At 37.2% G+C, this 19,218-nt stretch overlaps 1 protein-coding gene and 1 long non-coding RNA gene across 2 annotated transcripts in view; both read left to right on the top strand.

Moving 5' to 3' along the window:
* Positions 1 to 2,647, top strand: part of LOC134746679 (uncharacterized) — a 368,384-nt gene extending 365,737 nt beyond the window's left edge. The window contains exon 3 of the long non-coding RNA XR_010128250.1: positions 2,636 to 2,647. This is a non-coding gene — a long non-coding RNA (uncharacterized LOC134746679). The remainder of the gene's footprint in view (positions 1 to 2,635) is intronic.
* A 1,912-nt stretch (positions 2,648 to 4,559) lies between these two features.
* LOC134748382 (uncharacterized) lies at positions 4,560 to 18,657 on the top strand. Its single transcript, XM_063683166.1, has 5 exons — positions 4,560 to 4,596; positions 12,435 to 12,550; positions 13,846 to 13,885; positions 14,830 to 15,033; positions 18,164 to 18,657. Exons 1-5 carry the CDS (start codon positions 4,560 to 4,562, stop codon positions 18,361 to 18,363), a joined length of 597 nt encoding a protein of 198 aa, XP_063539236.1. The 3' UTR covers positions 18,364 to 18,657.
* Positions 18,658 to 19,218: the final 561 nt, after the last annotated feature.

The following is a 19,218-nucleotide window of genomic DNA, read 5'->3' as shown; positions in this document are numbered from 1 at the left end:
AGTCTAAATCTAATAGACATAAAACAATAGTCATTGTTTTTGTTCAATTCTAGAAGTTAATAGATATCAAGGTAGGTAGATTTGTTCGCAGGCAATTGGCGAATTGTTAAATGAACTCCAGTTTATAAACCACTTACATAAGTGAAGAAGTTGTGAGCTGATTCGCTTATAAAACTTAGAAATTATTGAATAGACAGAGTGACAATTAGAGAAAAATTGAGACAATTAAAAATAGAAAAAAGTATAAAAATACGATATATTAGGTATCCAAAAGAGGCCGTCATCTACAATAAGTATATACCTATAAATAAATGTTATGTGTATATTTAATTTATAGATTGTAATGTTACACAGTAACTTAATTTATATTAAATCAATTCAAATTAGTATATTTCGATGCTAGTGCGGAAAGTATGTCATTGACATTTGATGACATTTCCGCACGTGTATCGAACGACGTTTTTTAATACAGTTGCGAAAAATAAGAAAAACAACAAGTAAGGAATTCGAAACTTTTATATTATTAATTCTGTGACATTATTGACATTGACATTATGAAGAGGTGTTTTTTAGCTTTTATTCGACTAGAATGAATTTTGTTATTATTATTGAACCCACTTCATACAACATTGTACACATTGTATTGTTTTACAAATATAAAACATTGTACTATTATTACCTAAATATCGTTATTAACGATTATTTGAATATCGTATATTTATAAAAACAATATCGAATGTTGCCTTTGGAAACTTAAAACATTCTTGCAGTAAGAAAAAACGCCTCTTCTTTGACAGGCGTTCCGTTCCATTCAGACGACTTATTAAGAACGGTTTTTCAACATTAAAAAATAAACGTGTGTAATACTTTTTAATACAGTTGCTCAAAAAGTGCTACTTTTCGTGGCTGTTTAACGTGCGGAAAGTTGGTTTTCGCGAACTAGTGCTTTTTACTTTTCCAGTTTTTTTAAATTTTTACTTGTTCCAATTCATGACTACTTATTGATGAGTGTTAATATTAGTTTCCTTTAAACGTCGTAATCAACATAAAAACCTACTGTTAATGTAAGAATACGAAAAATATGCATATTTCATATTTTATTTTTTACCTCCGCACGCTAAATAGCCACGAAAAGTAGCACTTTTTGAGCAACTGTATTAAAAAATATTTTTCACCATACCAGCTGGTAAAGGCTCTCTTGATTGTTCAGAAACTAATAAGAAAGTTACATTTTATCCACATGTGGGACAAAGTAATCAGATGCAAATTTTGAGTTGTAGTTTCTTATGTCAGCTGGTAAAATGCACTTTTAAATGATGATTTTGAATGATAAATATTTAATGACGTTCATTCGCATTTCATTTTGTTTGATATCTTACAGTTATTTTTTTCTTCGGGTTGGTGTGGTGAAAAATAAACACCTATATGAGCGTGAGGCAACTACATATACTTATACAAAGGGGATCTTTCTTTATATAGGTATTTTCAGTTACGAGATTTATTAGAAAGTTACGATAGGTAGGTACTTAAAAGTTCATTCAGCAATGCACGCGTTCACTTCTTTATCTTAGAATTGTTCCTCAATATTCGCGACGATTATAATGGGGTGGCACTTGAACACCAAGTCCGAAAAGTTTCCAGCACTGCACTAGAGAGAAGCGATCATGAATCCTAATGATATAGATAACAAAAAGGTTATGTTTTGGAGATTGTGCCTTTTATATTATAATAACTCGTTAATTCGTATATTGCTACCTTCGAATAGTAGATATATTGTATCTTTTACCTAGATGTAGTTTACTCCACATTACCTATTTCCGCAATAAAGCACAAACAATTCTGATACCTACTTGTAAAATTTTAAGGCAGGTACTTATTTGTCGTTTTATGGTTCTTCTACACGATGGCCCAGCGCTGGACCAGCGAGATGGCCATGCGCTGGTTGAGAGTTGAGAGCACGCACTATGGAATGAGCCACGTGTAGATGCGTACGCACCATCGCTGGCCCACTCACTACCTTTGATGGCTCCTCAACACGATGGCCCAGCGTAGGCCAGTCCAAGGGACGCATTTATGCGTTAGAGGGAGCAAGTGATAGTGCTATGTCATTCCACCTCATAGCTGGCCTACGCTGGGCCATTGTGTAGAGGAGCCATGATGTGCGGACGACAAACCGACACCTGTGCCATCCCATCGCCATCCCGCCGCGCCATAAGCCATTCGACACCACTACCCTCTCCCATCCCATCTTAGTGGGCCAGTATAACGGCCCATTGTGTAGAGGAGCCATTACGTTGTGTTTACGTTCCTCTGTCAACGTGCCAATAATTAGGCCGCCAATAATTCGGGTCTCTAATTTGACGCACTTTGGTCTACTCAGATATCAAAGTCACACATGGGTTACACAGATACTGAAGTGACAATTTGAGGTTAAAGAGCTATTTTGGGTTTTAAAATTTGTTTTGAAATAGTAGATTGTTAACCGAGAAACAAATGGCACCCACTTCAGTCAAGATTGTATTGGAATTTTACTTTGGAAAATATCACGACGACCATGAAATGATTAACGGAAACTCGTAATGAAACAACAGTGTAAGTATCCTACCCTTTTTTGGGATTATTGAGTCATGAGAAGCACTATTTCCCCCCACGTATAACATACGGTGTTACGTTAAAAAAAACAAGTCACAAATCAATATACTTATCTTTAGGAAATGTTATATGACATAGTCCTCCTCATCCATGCATGCAAATATCTAATTATTTTTACGTCTCGGATACTCCTCCTCCTTAGCTAGTAGCATATCCTTCGAGGACTGAGTTTACCCTACACAGTCTTGGATTTTTGGCCTCTCCATATGTCCCTTTATTTGCCAAAGTCACAATGAGTCATATGTCATATCTTATAAAGGGTCAGTGACTCGCTTGTAACTTGCTAGCGTCCATGGGCTAAAGTGTCAACTTACAGGCAGGTTACTTAGTTTAATATAGACCTAAGTTTAATTTGTACTTAAATTTTGAACGAGTTAGTGCCTACTTGCACCATCCCACTAACCCGGGGTTAAACCGTTAACTCAGTGTCAAATTGTACTGGTAACCATGGTAACTCCAGATTTAACCGGTTAACCCTGGGTTAGTGGGATGGTGCAAGTGTCCCTAAGAATATAAATCTATTTGAAGCTAAGTAAGCTAAGCTGCTTACCATCAGGCGGGCCGTATGCTTGATTGCCACCGACGAGGTATAAAAAAAAAAAGCACGGCTACGGGTGCTACGCCGTAGCCCATAGGAGCAAGAACCTACTTAAGAGTGGGCTAACGCAAAATTGTAATTTTCATATTGATTTCGTACACGTCTTACGGCGCGGTTCGAGAAATGAATTAGAGATTCACTAGATATGAAATAGTAAAGATATGTGACATTTCACGGCAAAAGGTACCTTTTGGCGGGTGATAATAATTGGGCGATTGGATTGAAATATTAATTGGAGCGGTGTTAATAATAGCGTAAGCCCCGTAACCCGTGGGACGTCACATATCTTTACTATTTCATATCTAGTGAATCTCTAATTCATTTCCCGAATCGCGCCGTGAATCAGGGGCAAATGCCATGAAAAAACCACACGGAAACTAGACTATGTTTGCGAGGGCAAGTCTGCCCAGCCTCTGCAAAACCTTAAAAAGTTAATGTTGGTTCGATAGGAAAAAAAACTTACAAAGATAGGAATTCTTTATTTCGTTACCCATATAATTTTCGTAAAAAATTGCTGCATAGTTATATAGCCGAGGGATTTGACAAGCAAAATTTTAAACAGAAGTACCTATACTTTCAGAGTTATAACTAAAAAAAAAAACTAAAACCCGCGAGATCGCCAAATCTTCTGTCGCAAGTTTCGCACGGCGCACCATATCTTTTGTTCCTTTCGATTTTTCTGACTTTACGCCTAAACCTACCTAAAATAATTTGTTTACCGGAAACTTGCAAGTGGCGTCGTTTGGTTTAACAATATTATATAAAAATAAATAAATAATATTATATATAAAAATGTAAAGTTCATGATTAGACTAATACAATTAGAGTCCGTTTAATGCTGCGTCTTACGTAGGCAAACACTCGCGAACGCGAAGCGAAGCGGCGAGCCCAAGGCGTTCGCGTTCGCAACGAGATCGCCCACGTAGGACACTTCTATAGGTATCGAAGGATTGATTCACCCCGCTCCGCGCCGCTTTGCGTTTGCGTGTTGTTCGCCTACGTAGAGTACGTAGTACGCTGCGTAAGGGCCGATACAAACGGACTGCAACCCGACTGCAATTTGTATGGTAACTACACCCCGACTGCACGCCAATACAAATTGCAGTTGGATTGCAGTCCGTCTGTACCGGCCGTAAGCTAAATGGTGGAATACCGCCTTAACAGTAACAGCTAGCTGAGCAGTGTGTACCACCTTGGCAAGCGGCAGGAAGTTCGACTCTAGTTTAATTGCTGATAGGTACACTAAATAAACTCCTTTCAGAAAAAAAAGCTGAATACATATTACATAACCTACCAGTTGATTTACGAAATGTCCGGTGTTAAGTTGAAGACGATTGGCGCCGGCGGTAAGTGGCCCCCGATGGCCCAGCAGTTGTGACGCGCAAACACCTGAGAGCGCCTAAATTGATTGAACGATAACAATGGGGACAAGGGGGATGGAGTCGACTTTATACTCTATTTTTACATCCAGACTAGAGAGCTTTTCTGCCGTGACAGAACTTTAGATAATAGTTCAATAATTAAACTTACATACGCATACTTATGATTCGATTACGCATGATTTAACATGATTGGATTCTGTATAAATGGGGTACCTTCGTACAGACTGACAAAACAAAGTCAGTGTCATATTTTCATCGAAATTTACGTGTCGAAGTCAGACTCGAAGTAGTATTCTCTTTTATGATAACATTTTGATTTATAGGTCAAAAATGTAGCTAGATTTTTACACCACACTATATTAATAACCCTTTTTGGGTTATTCATTGAATTTAGTTGAAATAGCGGTCAATGGAGCGTGTGTTTCACCGTACCCTCAAAACTACTTAGCCGATTTTGGTGAGAGGTCGATTCGTTCTTATGACGGGGGTCACGGGTAGCAGTAGTGACATTTTTAACAGACTTATTATTTACGAAAATAGCAGTAACCTTTACCTTGTTCATTCTGGAAGATCTGTAGGGATACTTAATACCAGTTTATTTTACCTAAAAGTTACACGTATCCTCACTTAAGATAAGCCAAGATAAAACCTCCTATGTTTTAAGGTTTACCTGACGTTGTACTGTTCCTATCAATATAAATATCAAAAATATATATGTATGTATGTAATATATGTTTTATCAAAATTTTATTAAGAATTTAATGATCGGATAATTTTAAGATTAGCATGTAATTTTTATCGCTACTGTAACACGCGTTGATTAATTTTTACTATGGCGTTTGCTTCTCATATATTTAATTCCAAGTGAAGAGTTCAGAACCTGTGTATACCTACCATACCTAAATACATATTTACGTGTAAACATCAAAATAATACTTTAGTAAACGGTTACACGCCAAATAGGTCCATAAAAGTGACATTCAGATGGTGTCTATAGCAGCATTACTGTTGCAAGTACGTTATTGCTGCATCGTTGACTCGAGCGATATCTGTTTTCTTAATAAAATGAGTGACCGAGTAAACATCCTAATCGCGACAGTAATACCACAGAATATGTAATAGTATTACCGTACTAAGAAGAAAGGAAACTAAGGAAACTTACAAAACCGAAGTTTGACAGCAGCGGTTCAGGGTCGAATCATGGTATCTTTCTAATATATGGCACTGTGCATTTCGGCTATTTAGGGTTGTCAAAATTCAAGTCATTATCTTATCTGTGGTCGTGCACGCAAAGGGACGTCAAGTTGTGCCAACCCTAATAATGGCTCGGAGCAATGCTGAGCCGAACGGAGCCGAGTTTGCCCGAAGCGAGGAGTTTCTCACCCCTGGTAATACTGCAACGACGTCAAAGAAAGCAAATGCTCATGAAAATTTACAGTGACATCGCCTGCGTCAACGCTGCAGCAGTGACGTTGCCACAATAATGCTGTTGCAATTGCCATCCGAACGTCACCTTAATTTTTATGACATGTAACAAACTACAAAAAAAAACGAATTTAAACGCTGCTTTTCAATGGCTTTTCATGTCCCTAAGTCGATAGGAGAACAAGATAGACGTAAAACGGACGTCACATTAAATGTAAAGAGCGTTGTTAATCGAGTTCGTTCACAGATCAATACTTTTCATACATAAAGGTACTTATGTTATACAAGTCCGTTGATTTTATATTTCCAATATTTTATCTTTAACAATTACTAATTATTGTTTTATTATTAATACTAGCGGCCTGCCCCGGCTTCGCACATGTAACACAAAACCTTTACAGATTATACACAAAACCTTCCTCAAGAATAAGTCTATTGATAGGTGAAAACCGCATCAAAATCCGTTGCGAAGTTTTAAAGATCTAAGCATACATAGGGACAGACAGACAGCGGAAAGCGACTTTGTTTTATACTATGTAGTGATTTTGTCCTGATGTTGTTAATTTGTCGATTTTTTTTAATTTGTAATAAATATTAAATATCAAGTTAAACAGTTCATAATGTATTTAACAGAACTGTATTTGTCATAAATCAATAATGACATAATACAGGGTGTCCCTAGCCATTGGACAAAGCCGAAATGTACATATGCATTTAGAATCAGTAGGTATACCAAGTATCATAACAACCGGTGTAGCGGTTACGAAGAAATTAACAAATTACGATTTTTTAGGTCTATAGGTGGGCGTAGTAATAGCAAGGTAGTAAAGGGGGTGCGAAGAGTTTTACCGATAATGAAAACCAGTACATTTTTTTTACCACCACACTTTTGAGGTTTTTTATGAGGTTGCCTTGGTGCCTAAAGGTATAAAATCCCTGACCTACGAGAAAACAAAGACACGAATATGATCCTTTTTTTTTATCTTATTTATTTTATAAGCCATACATCTTATGATTAAGTCGGCTTACGAATATGATCCTTATTCGATATCAAATTAATTTTCTGTGTCAAACTGATTACGGCGCTGCGAAATATTGAAAACTTTTATGTATTTGTGGTATTTTCTATAAAAAGGGACCTTATTGTCGATGGCGCTTACGCCATTATAAACGAAGCTCCGAAATAAATACAATGCCGCGCGACGCTGTGCGGCGTAAGCGCCATCGACAATAAGGTCCCTTTTCATAGAAAATGCCCCATTTAGACATGTTGTTATGGCGTCTAGTTCTAGTGAATAATGCTCTGTAATTAAGTAATTAAAATTACCTTAAACACACCATTATTATTACGATGTTGTTAATCTCTATGAAAGAGCGGTGTCTCTTGACACAGAGGTATATTTTTATACTTAAAAGGCACCAACCTGATTTTTGTTAAATAACTTGTGCTACTGAATAAATATTTTTTATTATCATCTTAGATGTTGTAAACTCAATGGTACTCTTCTCACGTTTTAACACATCGACAAGCACTTACTAGGTCTACCATTCACATCAATTTGTGTCTTTCATTGTATCGCCAATCGCGTGACTAAACTTTCAATGTAGCAGTCATTCATAAATACCTACAGAACAAACCCCCATCCCCCATCCCCCATCGCTCGCCGCGGACGTTCTCTTGAACGCACTGGCTATTCACTGTTGTCTGTTTTTTTTTTCTTACATAGAAAATGTGGGGCGTTGTAAATATTTTATAGTAAAAAAAAAGAGGTAGGAACCTACGTAATGTCTATTATTTAATTCAATATTTAACAAATTTCTGACAAACAATTTTTCGTGTAGTAATGTTACACTACTTGGCCTCCCAGTTGTCCCAAATGTCAGTTTAAAGACAAATCCGCAGTATGGTATTTGACTACTACCTACTCTTTATAGTTTTATGCTGGGTTTAAAATAGAAATAGTGTCTAAAAATAACTATTAATCTTCGTGTTTTATTTCATGCATGGTGTAAATGAAATACAGTCAAATACCTTGTTGGAGATGTCCAGTCGATGCGGAGGGCTTTCAAAAACAGAATAAATAAATGATGCTAAAGATTTTGCAAGTCAGTCAAGAGTTATTTATTTATTTATTTAATAATTTTTATTCAGGCAACAAGGCCCGTATTACAAATACCTTACAGACTAACATATATATATGCATTTTATAAATTTAAAAACTAAACACTATCTAACAACAGTAATATATATATATTATTATTACAATAACTTAAATTAAACTAAAACTACTACTTAAATAACTAACTTAGCCCAACAGCACTCCTGTTGTCCATGTGCATGGCATTCCATTTTTTAACTATTGGACAATCTAACCTGTCCATAACAGTATTCAGAAGGCTGCTGGGGCTGTATCAGGGAGGCCACTCTCTTGCGCATTATGGCTTGGCATAATTTAGCATTCAGTAATAACCTTATGATGACGGACACACAGTGGCAGTACAGTCTGCCGCCCTAGGCCCCAGGCCCTGCCGCCGCCTACTAGCCGCCTATTCCTCAGCACCCATCATAGACTGCCGCACCAAATATCTGGTCATCCTAAGCCCGGGCCTACTCGATCTTAAGGAAAATTTGCCATTGCGGACACAGTAGGTGGCCAAAGGAACTAAGCTGTGGCCTAACTGTGATAAAACAACGCAACCGTGTGTAGGCTTGCTAGAATTGTCTCGTCTCGATGAGTATTATTTGCCTGTTGAAAGAAAAGTACATTCAGCGATAAAAGCTTGTATTAAAAATGAATTTATTGACAAAAAACCTGTTACCGTAAAGTGGGCTGAGTAGGGACGAAAATTTTTTTTAATGTTACAATTTGGCTACGCAGTGTTGCCACAAGAAAAAGTAATACATTTGTCTAAAAGTATAATAAAATTACTCTTAGAGCAAACTTCTGCCCCCTCAATCCATACTCACCCCATTTTACGGTACCTACTTGTTAGGTTGTGAGGTTTTACATTACTGCTACATCTAGTTACACAGAGGCAGTACCGTTAAACCGCATAAATAATAATAATATAATGATTAGAAAATCTACTCGTATTTATAAAGCGTAAAAACTAGTGATTGTTTGAGGTGACATAACAAATTTATATTTTTTCTATACAGTCATATAAATATTAGTAATGTATAAATAGTAAGTGACAGTGACCTACGTAACGTAATATAGGGTGGGCCAATGATAAATGCATGCACAGACGTCAATACGAAAAGAGAATTTATCACTGGCCCACCCTATACATGAAGTTAACAGGGTGTGTTCACTTGCTTATATGAGTTGTACGTCTTTGCAGTTTGTATGATAATTTAACTGTTATCTCTATTTCAGACCAAACGGGCTGACATACTGTTATGGTAAGTATGATGTCTTGTTTACACTTACATTTTATGTTGGTATCGTGTTATCAAAATCGTGTATGAATTATAGTTTGTTAAAGGACTGTCTCATTTCAAACATAGACAAAGAGAATCATACTATCTTTGTCTTACACTAGTATGTACTAGCACCCAAAAGAAAAGGATGAGTATAGTTTTTTTTTGTTCTTATTTACTGACAATTTGGTTCGATCAACTATATATTTAAGTGTGTGCTACTTGGTTCAGCTTTTTTTGGGATTAAGGATTATAAAATATTAGGTTGTCTCAAATTATTACGTTGTAAAATAGTATTTTATACAATCGTGATATAATAGAGAGCTTTTCAGTGGAGTACCGTGTTTAAGCAACGAAGCTTGCTGAGTTGCTTAAGTAAGGTACGAGATTGAAAAGCTTGATTATATCACTATTGTATACAATACTTTTTCTACGAGACAATAGTAGATTGTTAACCAAGGGATGAAATGATGCCTTTCACCCGAGGTAAACACTCTACTTTTCATTTCGAATACGAGAAAAGTAAAATGCATGTTTTTTTTTTTAAACATCAAGTATAATTTATAGTATTTCTTAAGGGTACTTTCAGTTAACAATTTAGGCAAAAGTATTGTTATTTATGGAATGGAGAGTCAAATATCAGAATGGAAATCGTATAACAAATCCATTTAAACTCAAATTTCAATTGCTTTTCGTAAAAAATCGTAAGTACTTCGAACGTAAAATGCTCTATAGTGCAGACACGTATCATTTTCTGCACACCTTTTAGAACAACAATGACCCTCTTGCCGCAGCCCGCGATATACCTTCATACTCGTGCGCGCCCCGGCCGCCGGGCCCGGCGCCTCCGGCGGGTTGGTCAACGACACCTCCTCGTAACTCATGAGGCCCTGGTACCTGCTCCTTGCTAAATTCAATTTTAAGACAGATTTTTGTCTCAATTTTGGCCACCCTAGCCTATGGAGACTAACAAGCAACGCTAAGCTGTTTTCGTAGGGTATGGATGTTGCTATATGAAGGGTGTCACATGCGCGTTTCTGACTTATGAAGCAATTGTTTGTACTACAACATAAAATAATAGTACTCGTCCCGAGTCTCGGTACTCGTGAGGTGATGACATACTTTCCGCACTAGCATTGAACGACGTTTTTTAATACAGTTGCGAAAAATAAGAAAAACAACAAGTAAGGAATTCGAAACTTTTATATTATTAATTCTGTGACAGGTGTTTTTTTAGCTTTTATTCGACTAGAATGAATTTTGTTATTAATATTATTGAACCCACTTCATACAACATTGTACACATTGTATTGTTTTACAAATATAAAACATTGTACTATTATTACCTAAATATCGTTATTAACGATTATTTGAATATCGTATATTTATAAAAACAATATCGAATGTTGCCTTTGGAAACTTAAAACATTCTTGCAGTAAGAAAAAACGCCTCTTCTTTGACAGGCGTTCCGTTCCATTCAGACAACTTATTAAGAACGGTTTTTCAACGTTAAAAAATAAACGTGTTATAATACTTATAATGATGAAGAGGTAAGTAATAAAATATTAAATATGCATATTTTTGTATTCTTACATTAACAGTAGGTTTTTATGTTAATTACGACGTTTAAAGTAAACTAATATTAACACTCATCAATAAGTAGTCATGAATTGGAACAAGTATGAATTAAAAAAAAAATGAAAAGTAAAAAGCACTAGTTCGCGAAAACCAACTTTCCGCACGCTAAACAGCCACGAAAAGTAGCACTTAACTGTATTAAAAAAACATTTTTTTCGCGAACTTTATACTTTTCCAATTTTTTTAAATTTTAACTTGTTCCAATTCATGACTGCTTATTGATGAGTGTTAATATTAGCTTCCTTTAAACGTCGTAATCAACATAAAAACCTACTGTTAATGTAAGAATACGAAAAATTAGCATAATTCATATTTTATTACTTACCTCTTCATCATTATAAGTATTATAACACGTTTATTTTTTAATGTTGAAAAACCGTTCTTAATAAGTTGTCTGAATGGAACGGAACGCCTGTCAAAGAAGAGGCGTATTTTCTTACTGCAAGAATGTTTTAAGTTTCCAAAGGCAACATTCGATATTGTTTTTATAAATATACGATACACAAATAATCGTAAATAACGATATTTAGGTAATAATACTACAATGTTTTAATATTTACAATTGTTTCTGTCTTATAGAACATGCATTTGAAAAAAACTTTCATTGAAGTGGATTCAATAATAATAACAAAATCTATTCTAGTCGAATAAAAGCTAGAAAAACACCTCTTCATAATGTCAATGTCAATGATGTCAGTGTCACAGAATTAATATTATAAAAGTTTCTAATCCCATTCCTTACTTGTTGCTTTTCTTATTTTTTCGCAACTGTATTAAAAAACGTCGTTCGAAACACGTGCGGATATGTCATTCTTCACTCGTCCCGAGTCTTGCCACTCGCCTACGGCTCGTGGCAAGTCGTGGCGGTTCTCCTGCAGTAATGACGTACTTTCCGCACTAGTATCGAAATGTACTATTACAGTACATATGGTGCTACTTTCTCGCACTAGTGCGTAAAGTGCACTTTTTGTGCATATGTCAAAAGTTTAAAGGGCCATATGTACTGTAAAACGTTGTTCGATACACGTGCGAATAGGTAATTCGCAACTCGTGTCGATTTAAAACACTCCCTGCGGTCGTGTTTATCGCCACTCGTTTCGAATTTCCTCTTTTCCGCACTTGTATCGAAAATAACTATTGTTGGCCAACCAATCACAAAGCAGAATGCAAATTTTTATCTCTGCAGAAATTCAAGTTCTGTTCGGATGGCGACTGTCCGCTGTGGGCGCTGGCGGCGCTGCACGCACTCGGCAGCCTGCCCGCCGCCGTGTTCCGCGCGCTGCTGCAGCACATCGTGGACGAGCTGCCTGTGAGTACACAAATCCTGCTCAGCCTGTCCGCTGTGGGCGCTGGCGGAGCTGCACGCGCTCGGCAGCCTGCCCGCCGCCGTGTTCTGCGCGCTGCTGCAGCACATCGGGCACGAGCTGCCTGTAAGTAGTAAGTACATTATTAGTCTTGCCCGGACTACCCTACTGGAAATAACTTTAGACTTATTTATGTAGGTACATACCTAATACCTACGTGGTTCTTACTATTTTTGAAGAAATAATAAAGTAGCTACTGTTATGGCGTTTAGTATGCTAGAAGTACTGTAGTCCGAAATAAAGTTAAAATATTGCTGTTCACACGGAATATCAATTTCAAGACAGTTCAATTCAATTTTAAAAGACGCCACCAAATAAAGTTGCAAATGGAACAGAAAAATATTCACACAAAGTGTATTTCAAATTCACATATAATCATCAATCATGCATCCTTTTTTCTACCTTGTTAGTTTTATTACATACTAGCGACCCACCCCGGCTTCGCACGGGTTACACAAAGCCTTAACAAATTATATACCTAAATCTTCATCAAGAATCACTCTATTGATAGGCGAAAACCGCATGAAAATCCGTTCAGTAGTTTTTAGGGTTCCGTACCCAAAGGATAAAAACTAATTACTAAACTAAGACTCCGCTGTCCGTCTGTCTGTCACCAGGCTGTATCTCATAACATGAACCGTGATAGCTAGACAATTGAAATTTTCACAGATGATGTATTTCTGTTGCCGCTATAACAAAAAAATACTAAAAATTAAGGAACCCTCGGCGGGCGAGTCCCACTCGCACTTGGTTTTTTGAGTTTACCGCGAACATATAGACAGACAGACGCGGCGGGGGACTTTGTTTTATAATATGTAGTGATAGGTAGGTACATTCACTAATATAAATATAAAAATATTATGTTCTGTGATGCGTTTATTTTGTAAATAGTGATATAAATATTTCTGAGCAACATGTTCAAGAAAACACGCAAGTTACATGGAGGCGGAAAAACGTCCTTTCCAATTCGACCACGCTTTTTGCGCGAAAATAGCATTTGGCTTTTTGCTATAACTAATCCAATATTCTTCGTCACAAGGTAATTTCATTGTGTATCTTTTGAAGATTCATGACCTTCAGTGGAAAGTACAACGCACTTACTACTTATTTTGCACTTACAACTAATTACTACTTTGCTTGGTACTTTGCAGTTACTACTAGGGAATTTGAACTCCCGATTTTGTGACAATAGAAATAAATTTTGTTAAAGATTTTTCTCATGGTTATATTTTAGCGTCGGTTAGTTGTTGTATTAGTTAGGTACTCGTAAACTTTAAAAAACCATATCCTATAGTTACGATGCTGTGACTGTATGTACCTATACTGTATAATTTTTATTTAACATGAGTTTATGTTTCTAGGAAGATGGAATCATGGATATATTAAAGGACACTAGTTTATGTAAGTAATATTTTTATAGTAGTAACACACTTGTGTTTGTTTTGAAAAATTATTAATCGAAGCATGTATACTTAAACTTAACCATTGGACCACCTAAACAGGTTAATTATTGAGTGACACTTTAATGTAATGCATTGTCTGGATGCATATTATAAACCTACATATTTTGTATGAATGCAAGGAACATTAGTGACGACATGAGTTCGCCAAGTTGTAAACGCACAGTGGAACTTGCCACCTATTGTCATAAAACTAGGCTGTGCGAGTTAGTTCGGGTTTTACAAAGTTTCAACGTCACTCATTAAAGGACTAATTCACTCTATCTAATATGCGTAAAGCCATTATGAAATTGTATTATCCTTTGATTGAGCCACATATTAAACTAAATTATGGCTTTCATCCAAACATAAGTGCAGAACAAGATATGAGTAATTTCACTAATAGCTACATTTCGTTTAGAAATTTGGCCTATAAAAATACAATACAATATTTTCAACCATGATGTCCATGATACACCTGCAAGTCTAATAGTGTCTCTGCACACTGCTACATGGTGGTCGGCAACGCGCTTCTGCGGGTTGGGCCGTAGATCACTGAGGTCAAGTCCAATCTGAAATATATATTTCAAATTTGACCTGGTACCAAATTATTACTAAACATTTGAGACAGACAAACTTTATACCGCGTCGCAAACCGTAGCAGCATTTTTCAGCTAATTACTTCGCTAAAGCTCTACCTAGACGTTTAGGATCGGCAGGGGAGTTGGTGGCACTCTTCTTTAAGTTAGGGACCTCGAGGCTCTAGCTCTAGCTCATCAAATTCAAGTTGTCAATAAAGTCCGAACACGATTTTTTTGTGATGTGCAAATGGAAAAAAAAATACATTATTTCCAACTGCACATCACCGCGATCAAAGTGGTTTGAAAAACGAATAATCTATTTTAGCGTCTCGCGAGGAATCCGCCAGAGCTGCAGCTACCATTCGCTGGGTGTTGCGGCAAACCTGGCGCGGCGGCTGCCCCGGCTCCCAACTAACTCGTGATCTCCTGGTACTCGGTCTGCCGAGGACACACGCGTCAGCGCTGGCTGAAGCGGCAGACAATGGCAGGGAGGCGTATGAGGCTAAAATACAGACTAGCGGATTCATGGGTGAGTGCACATTGTTACCTGTTGCCTTTTTCTGTTTCGCGAAGCTGCAGTCATTTTGTCGTACCTTATTCGTGACCTTCTTGGGCTGAGTGGAACAGTTACGCCTGCGGATGTCCGCTAATTAAGGCAGCTGCAATACTGCCAGGAACTACAGGTACCGTCAAATGGGATGAATAGGGACGGCGGGGGGATTAGGGTCTAGAACCAGGAATGACATTCAATTACGGGAATCATTAATTATAATTATAACCTGATAATTGAAAAGAAAATATGTACAAATTGTATCTTGCTATTGAAATAATAAAAAGTCTGGAAAAGCATTATTAACCAATGGCTACAACTTAACCTCCTTACTCTAAATACTACCAAGACCAATTACATGTGTTTTTCGAAGTATGAGAACACACAGCCCCCATCTCACCTTAAATTGATTATACACAAGTGCAAGTGTGACCTAGCTACAACAACAAATTGTAATTGCACCACAATTGAAAAGGTACCCACTGTTACCTTGGTATAATCCTGGATCAAAGGCTCTCTTGAAACTCTCACATAGAGTATCTAAATGGAAGCTCATCTGGATTTTTAAAACCTTAAAGCACATAGCCTCAACTACTCTTTTAAAGCAAATTTACACTGCATTGGCCCAATCCATAATGAGCTATTGTATCCCAGTTTGGGGGGGCAGCATTAAAACTAAATTTATAGAAGTCGAAAGAGCACAAAGATGTCTCATTAAAGTCATGCTTTCTAAGCCGTACTGGCATCCTACGTATTATACAAAGAATGCGGTCTTCTTTCAATGCGCCAACTGTATATAGTTAGCGCTATTGTAAAAGTGCATAAGACTCTGAATTATAACCAAGTCATTGCGGGCCGTAGGGGACGAAGCAGTGTGGCCCCCAGACCTCCAACTAAATCCAAATTTGCTCAGAGACAATTCGCTGCACAATCAGCCTATTTATACAACAAAATTAATAAAATCATCGATATATATCCGCTACAACTATTTGACTGCAAATCTGCCACCATAGACTGGCTAAAAACACAAACCTATGAAAATACTGAGGCATTACCTATACTTACCTATATTACATAGTTGTCCACAACTAAATAATAATTATGACAACCTATTTAATTAACATATTGAATTTAAACTTTTGCTTACACAGATACCTTCACACACACACACACACACACACACACACACACACACACACACACACACACACACACACACACACACACACACACACACACGCACACACGCACGCACACACGCACGCGCGCACGCACGCACCATTCAGGCTCTAAGTACATAATTAGGAATTGTTACTGAAGTAATTAATAAGTATTAAATAGTTAAAAAATTTAATTATTGTAACCATCATGCTAGTACTACTTTTTAGTATAAAAGAAGTATTTAGTTTTAGATTTAAGTGTTAAATACTAGATTTAAAGACACAAACGTAATGGTTTATACCCTAGCGATTTCGGAAGAGCGGGGTTGTCTGTCACAAGCATACTCGTATCTAATGCTTAAAAGAAGATCCCATCCCATGCTGTAAACTACTTGTAAAGAACCAATAAACATTTTTTTTTTCTTTTTTTTTCATTATTAAAGTCGTGATATTGTCAAACGAACAGTTAATTTTAAACTGGTCAACGAATGGTTGATATGAACTCCAAAAATTCTTTTAAATGAGGGGTTTTAGGTACTTGTTTGTGACACTTCTGATAGTAGCACAATCGGAATAAGACAAACTGCGAAATCTATTGCACAGTAATGATATTTGGCATATACATATGTTAACTGGACCACTAGTTCAATTCCGACCTCTGCTGTCTTGCAGCCTGGCCTTCAGCCTCGCACAGAAGCGCACCGCAATCGGCGCTCCAGGCTTTCGGCCGTCAGCCAAGCTCACACTTGGCGTTCGATTCCAAGCTGTATGCTTACCTGCACCTCAGCCTCTGGCCTCACACGGAGAGGCGTTGGAATCAGGTCTTCGGTGCTAGGTAGAGCTCGGCCTTGGGCCTCGCTTTTTGACATACCGTCAAATGGGGTGAACAGGGACGGCGGGGGGAATAGGGACAAGAACCGGAAATGACATTTACCTGATAATTTAAATAGTTATTTGTGCAACAAGAGAGGAAAGTTGGTGTTTCTTGAGTGTTTATTTTGAGTCCCGAGAAAGCGAAAGATTCTATAATTGAATCACGAGCGAAGTGAGTGATTCTAAGGTAGAATCTTGAGCGTAGCGAGGGACTCAAAAACACGAGATGTAAAATAACTTTGCTCTCGTGTTGCACACATAATTTTTCACCTCAGTAGTGAGAACATATTAAAGGTTAAAATGTATTTCGAATTACACAGAATAAACAGAAAAAAAAAGTATTTTAATATGTACGATACGATAAGATACGATACGATACGATACGAGACGAGACCGGACCGGACCGGACCGGACCGTACCGTACCGTACCGTACCATACCATACCATAAAAAAATGTAATAAAAGTATGAAGTTCATGGCCTTCACTAAATTAAAAAGCTACATTGTTTCACTCTCTGGAGTGAGGAAAATCGCACTTTCCTCACTCCAGGGAGTGACGAAAGTAGGCTTGTTCGAGCTGCTGAGGTGAAAAGAAAATATCTATCACGCATTATATCTTGCGATTGAAAATAATAGTTGATTATATTCTTTCGGTAATAGAAACACTGGAAAAGCATGAAAGTCGTGATATAGTCAAACTAATAGTTTAAAATTGAGTCTGTCAACGAATGGTTGATATGAGCTCCAAAACTTCTATATGTAATGTTTTTGATAGGATAAACCTTAACATTTGTGGCCATCGAGGAAAAAATCCTTTTTAAATCTCTCAAAAGTTCAAAATTGCCCCTATTCACCCCGTTTGACGGTACTTATGGCGTTACCTTCATAAACGCTTGTCAACCCTAACAAGCCCTTGATAATCGTTTGTCCGTATCCGTCATTTTAACATCCGTGTTATTTGCTACATTGTACATATGAATAAAGGGGATTAGGCCTGTAGGCGTAGAAAGTATAAAGCTGTGTAATTCAGTAGCAGTAAAATTAGTATGAACACAATAAATATTCTTTTATTTCAGTCAACAGGCTGACAGACGTAACCACGAGCCCTGGACCCGAAGGAACAGTGGACACAATAAAGCTATCGCTACACTCGGAAGATGTCACTGGTGAACGCGCGCAGGACACCTTGCTGGTTCACAAATCGCAGGTGACGACCCTGCTTAAGGAATTGAAGCAGGCGTATCAGAAAATGGAAGACTTGGATTGTGTGGAATAGACGCTTTAGTTAATTATACGTATGTGTAAATAAGTAATTAAAAAATTAAAATTAAGCTACACAACTTTGGGAACAAATCCAATAGGCCTACCTATATATACCTACCTAATACCTTCTGAGGTGTTTCCCTTGCGCTATGACATGGGGTTCTTCAAGAAGTAGCTAGGTATTTAGGGTTCTCAAAGGTTGGCAACGCATAAGTGGCTCCTCTGATGTTGCCTAATGTCCATGGGCGGCGATGACTGCTTCCCATCAGGCGGCTCGTCTGCTCGTTTGCTTCCTATTACATTAAAATATGTACACATATATATTCTTTTTTTATTTGTTTTTTAAGTAGTCACACTACTATATATAATTTAACATGTGACATCTATTTCAGTTTAAAAAAATAAGCAATTTTTTATATACAATCGTGAGCCTCGATAACCCGATAGGTTTTAATTTTAACCCCATATTTCTGAATATATATTTAGCCATTCGTTTTATATACTATGTCTATGAGCCATTCAGACTTTCATGACTTACTTTTTTTTTATAAATAAGTTGTCATCGGAATCTGTGGTTAAAGTCTAATTAAGTACTGAGACTGGGACCTAAAGTTTTTGTCGGTAATGAAATGATATTGATGACTGCACTCATAATAGGTACATATAATTAAACGACATTCCAAGAAAGAAACATTTTTATTTTTTAAATTTAAAAGTGGAAAAATTACTGCCTTGGGTGAAACTTGAACTCACGGCCTCTGGATCGATACTCCAGCGCTCTGCCAACTGAGCCACCAAGACCTCATCCATAGCCAGCAAATCTTCCCACTATATGGGTCTAGGGACCCTAGCGACATCTACCGTAAGA

This window comes from Cydia strobilella, chromosome 1 (assembly GCF_947568885.1).
Source record: "Cydia strobilella chromosome 1, ilCydStro3.1, whole genome shotgun sequence".
NCBI lineage: Eukaryota > Metazoa > Arthropoda > Insecta > Lepidoptera > Tortricidae > Cydia > Cydia strobilella.
This window is presented reverse-complemented; position numbering and strand designations above follow the sequence as displayed.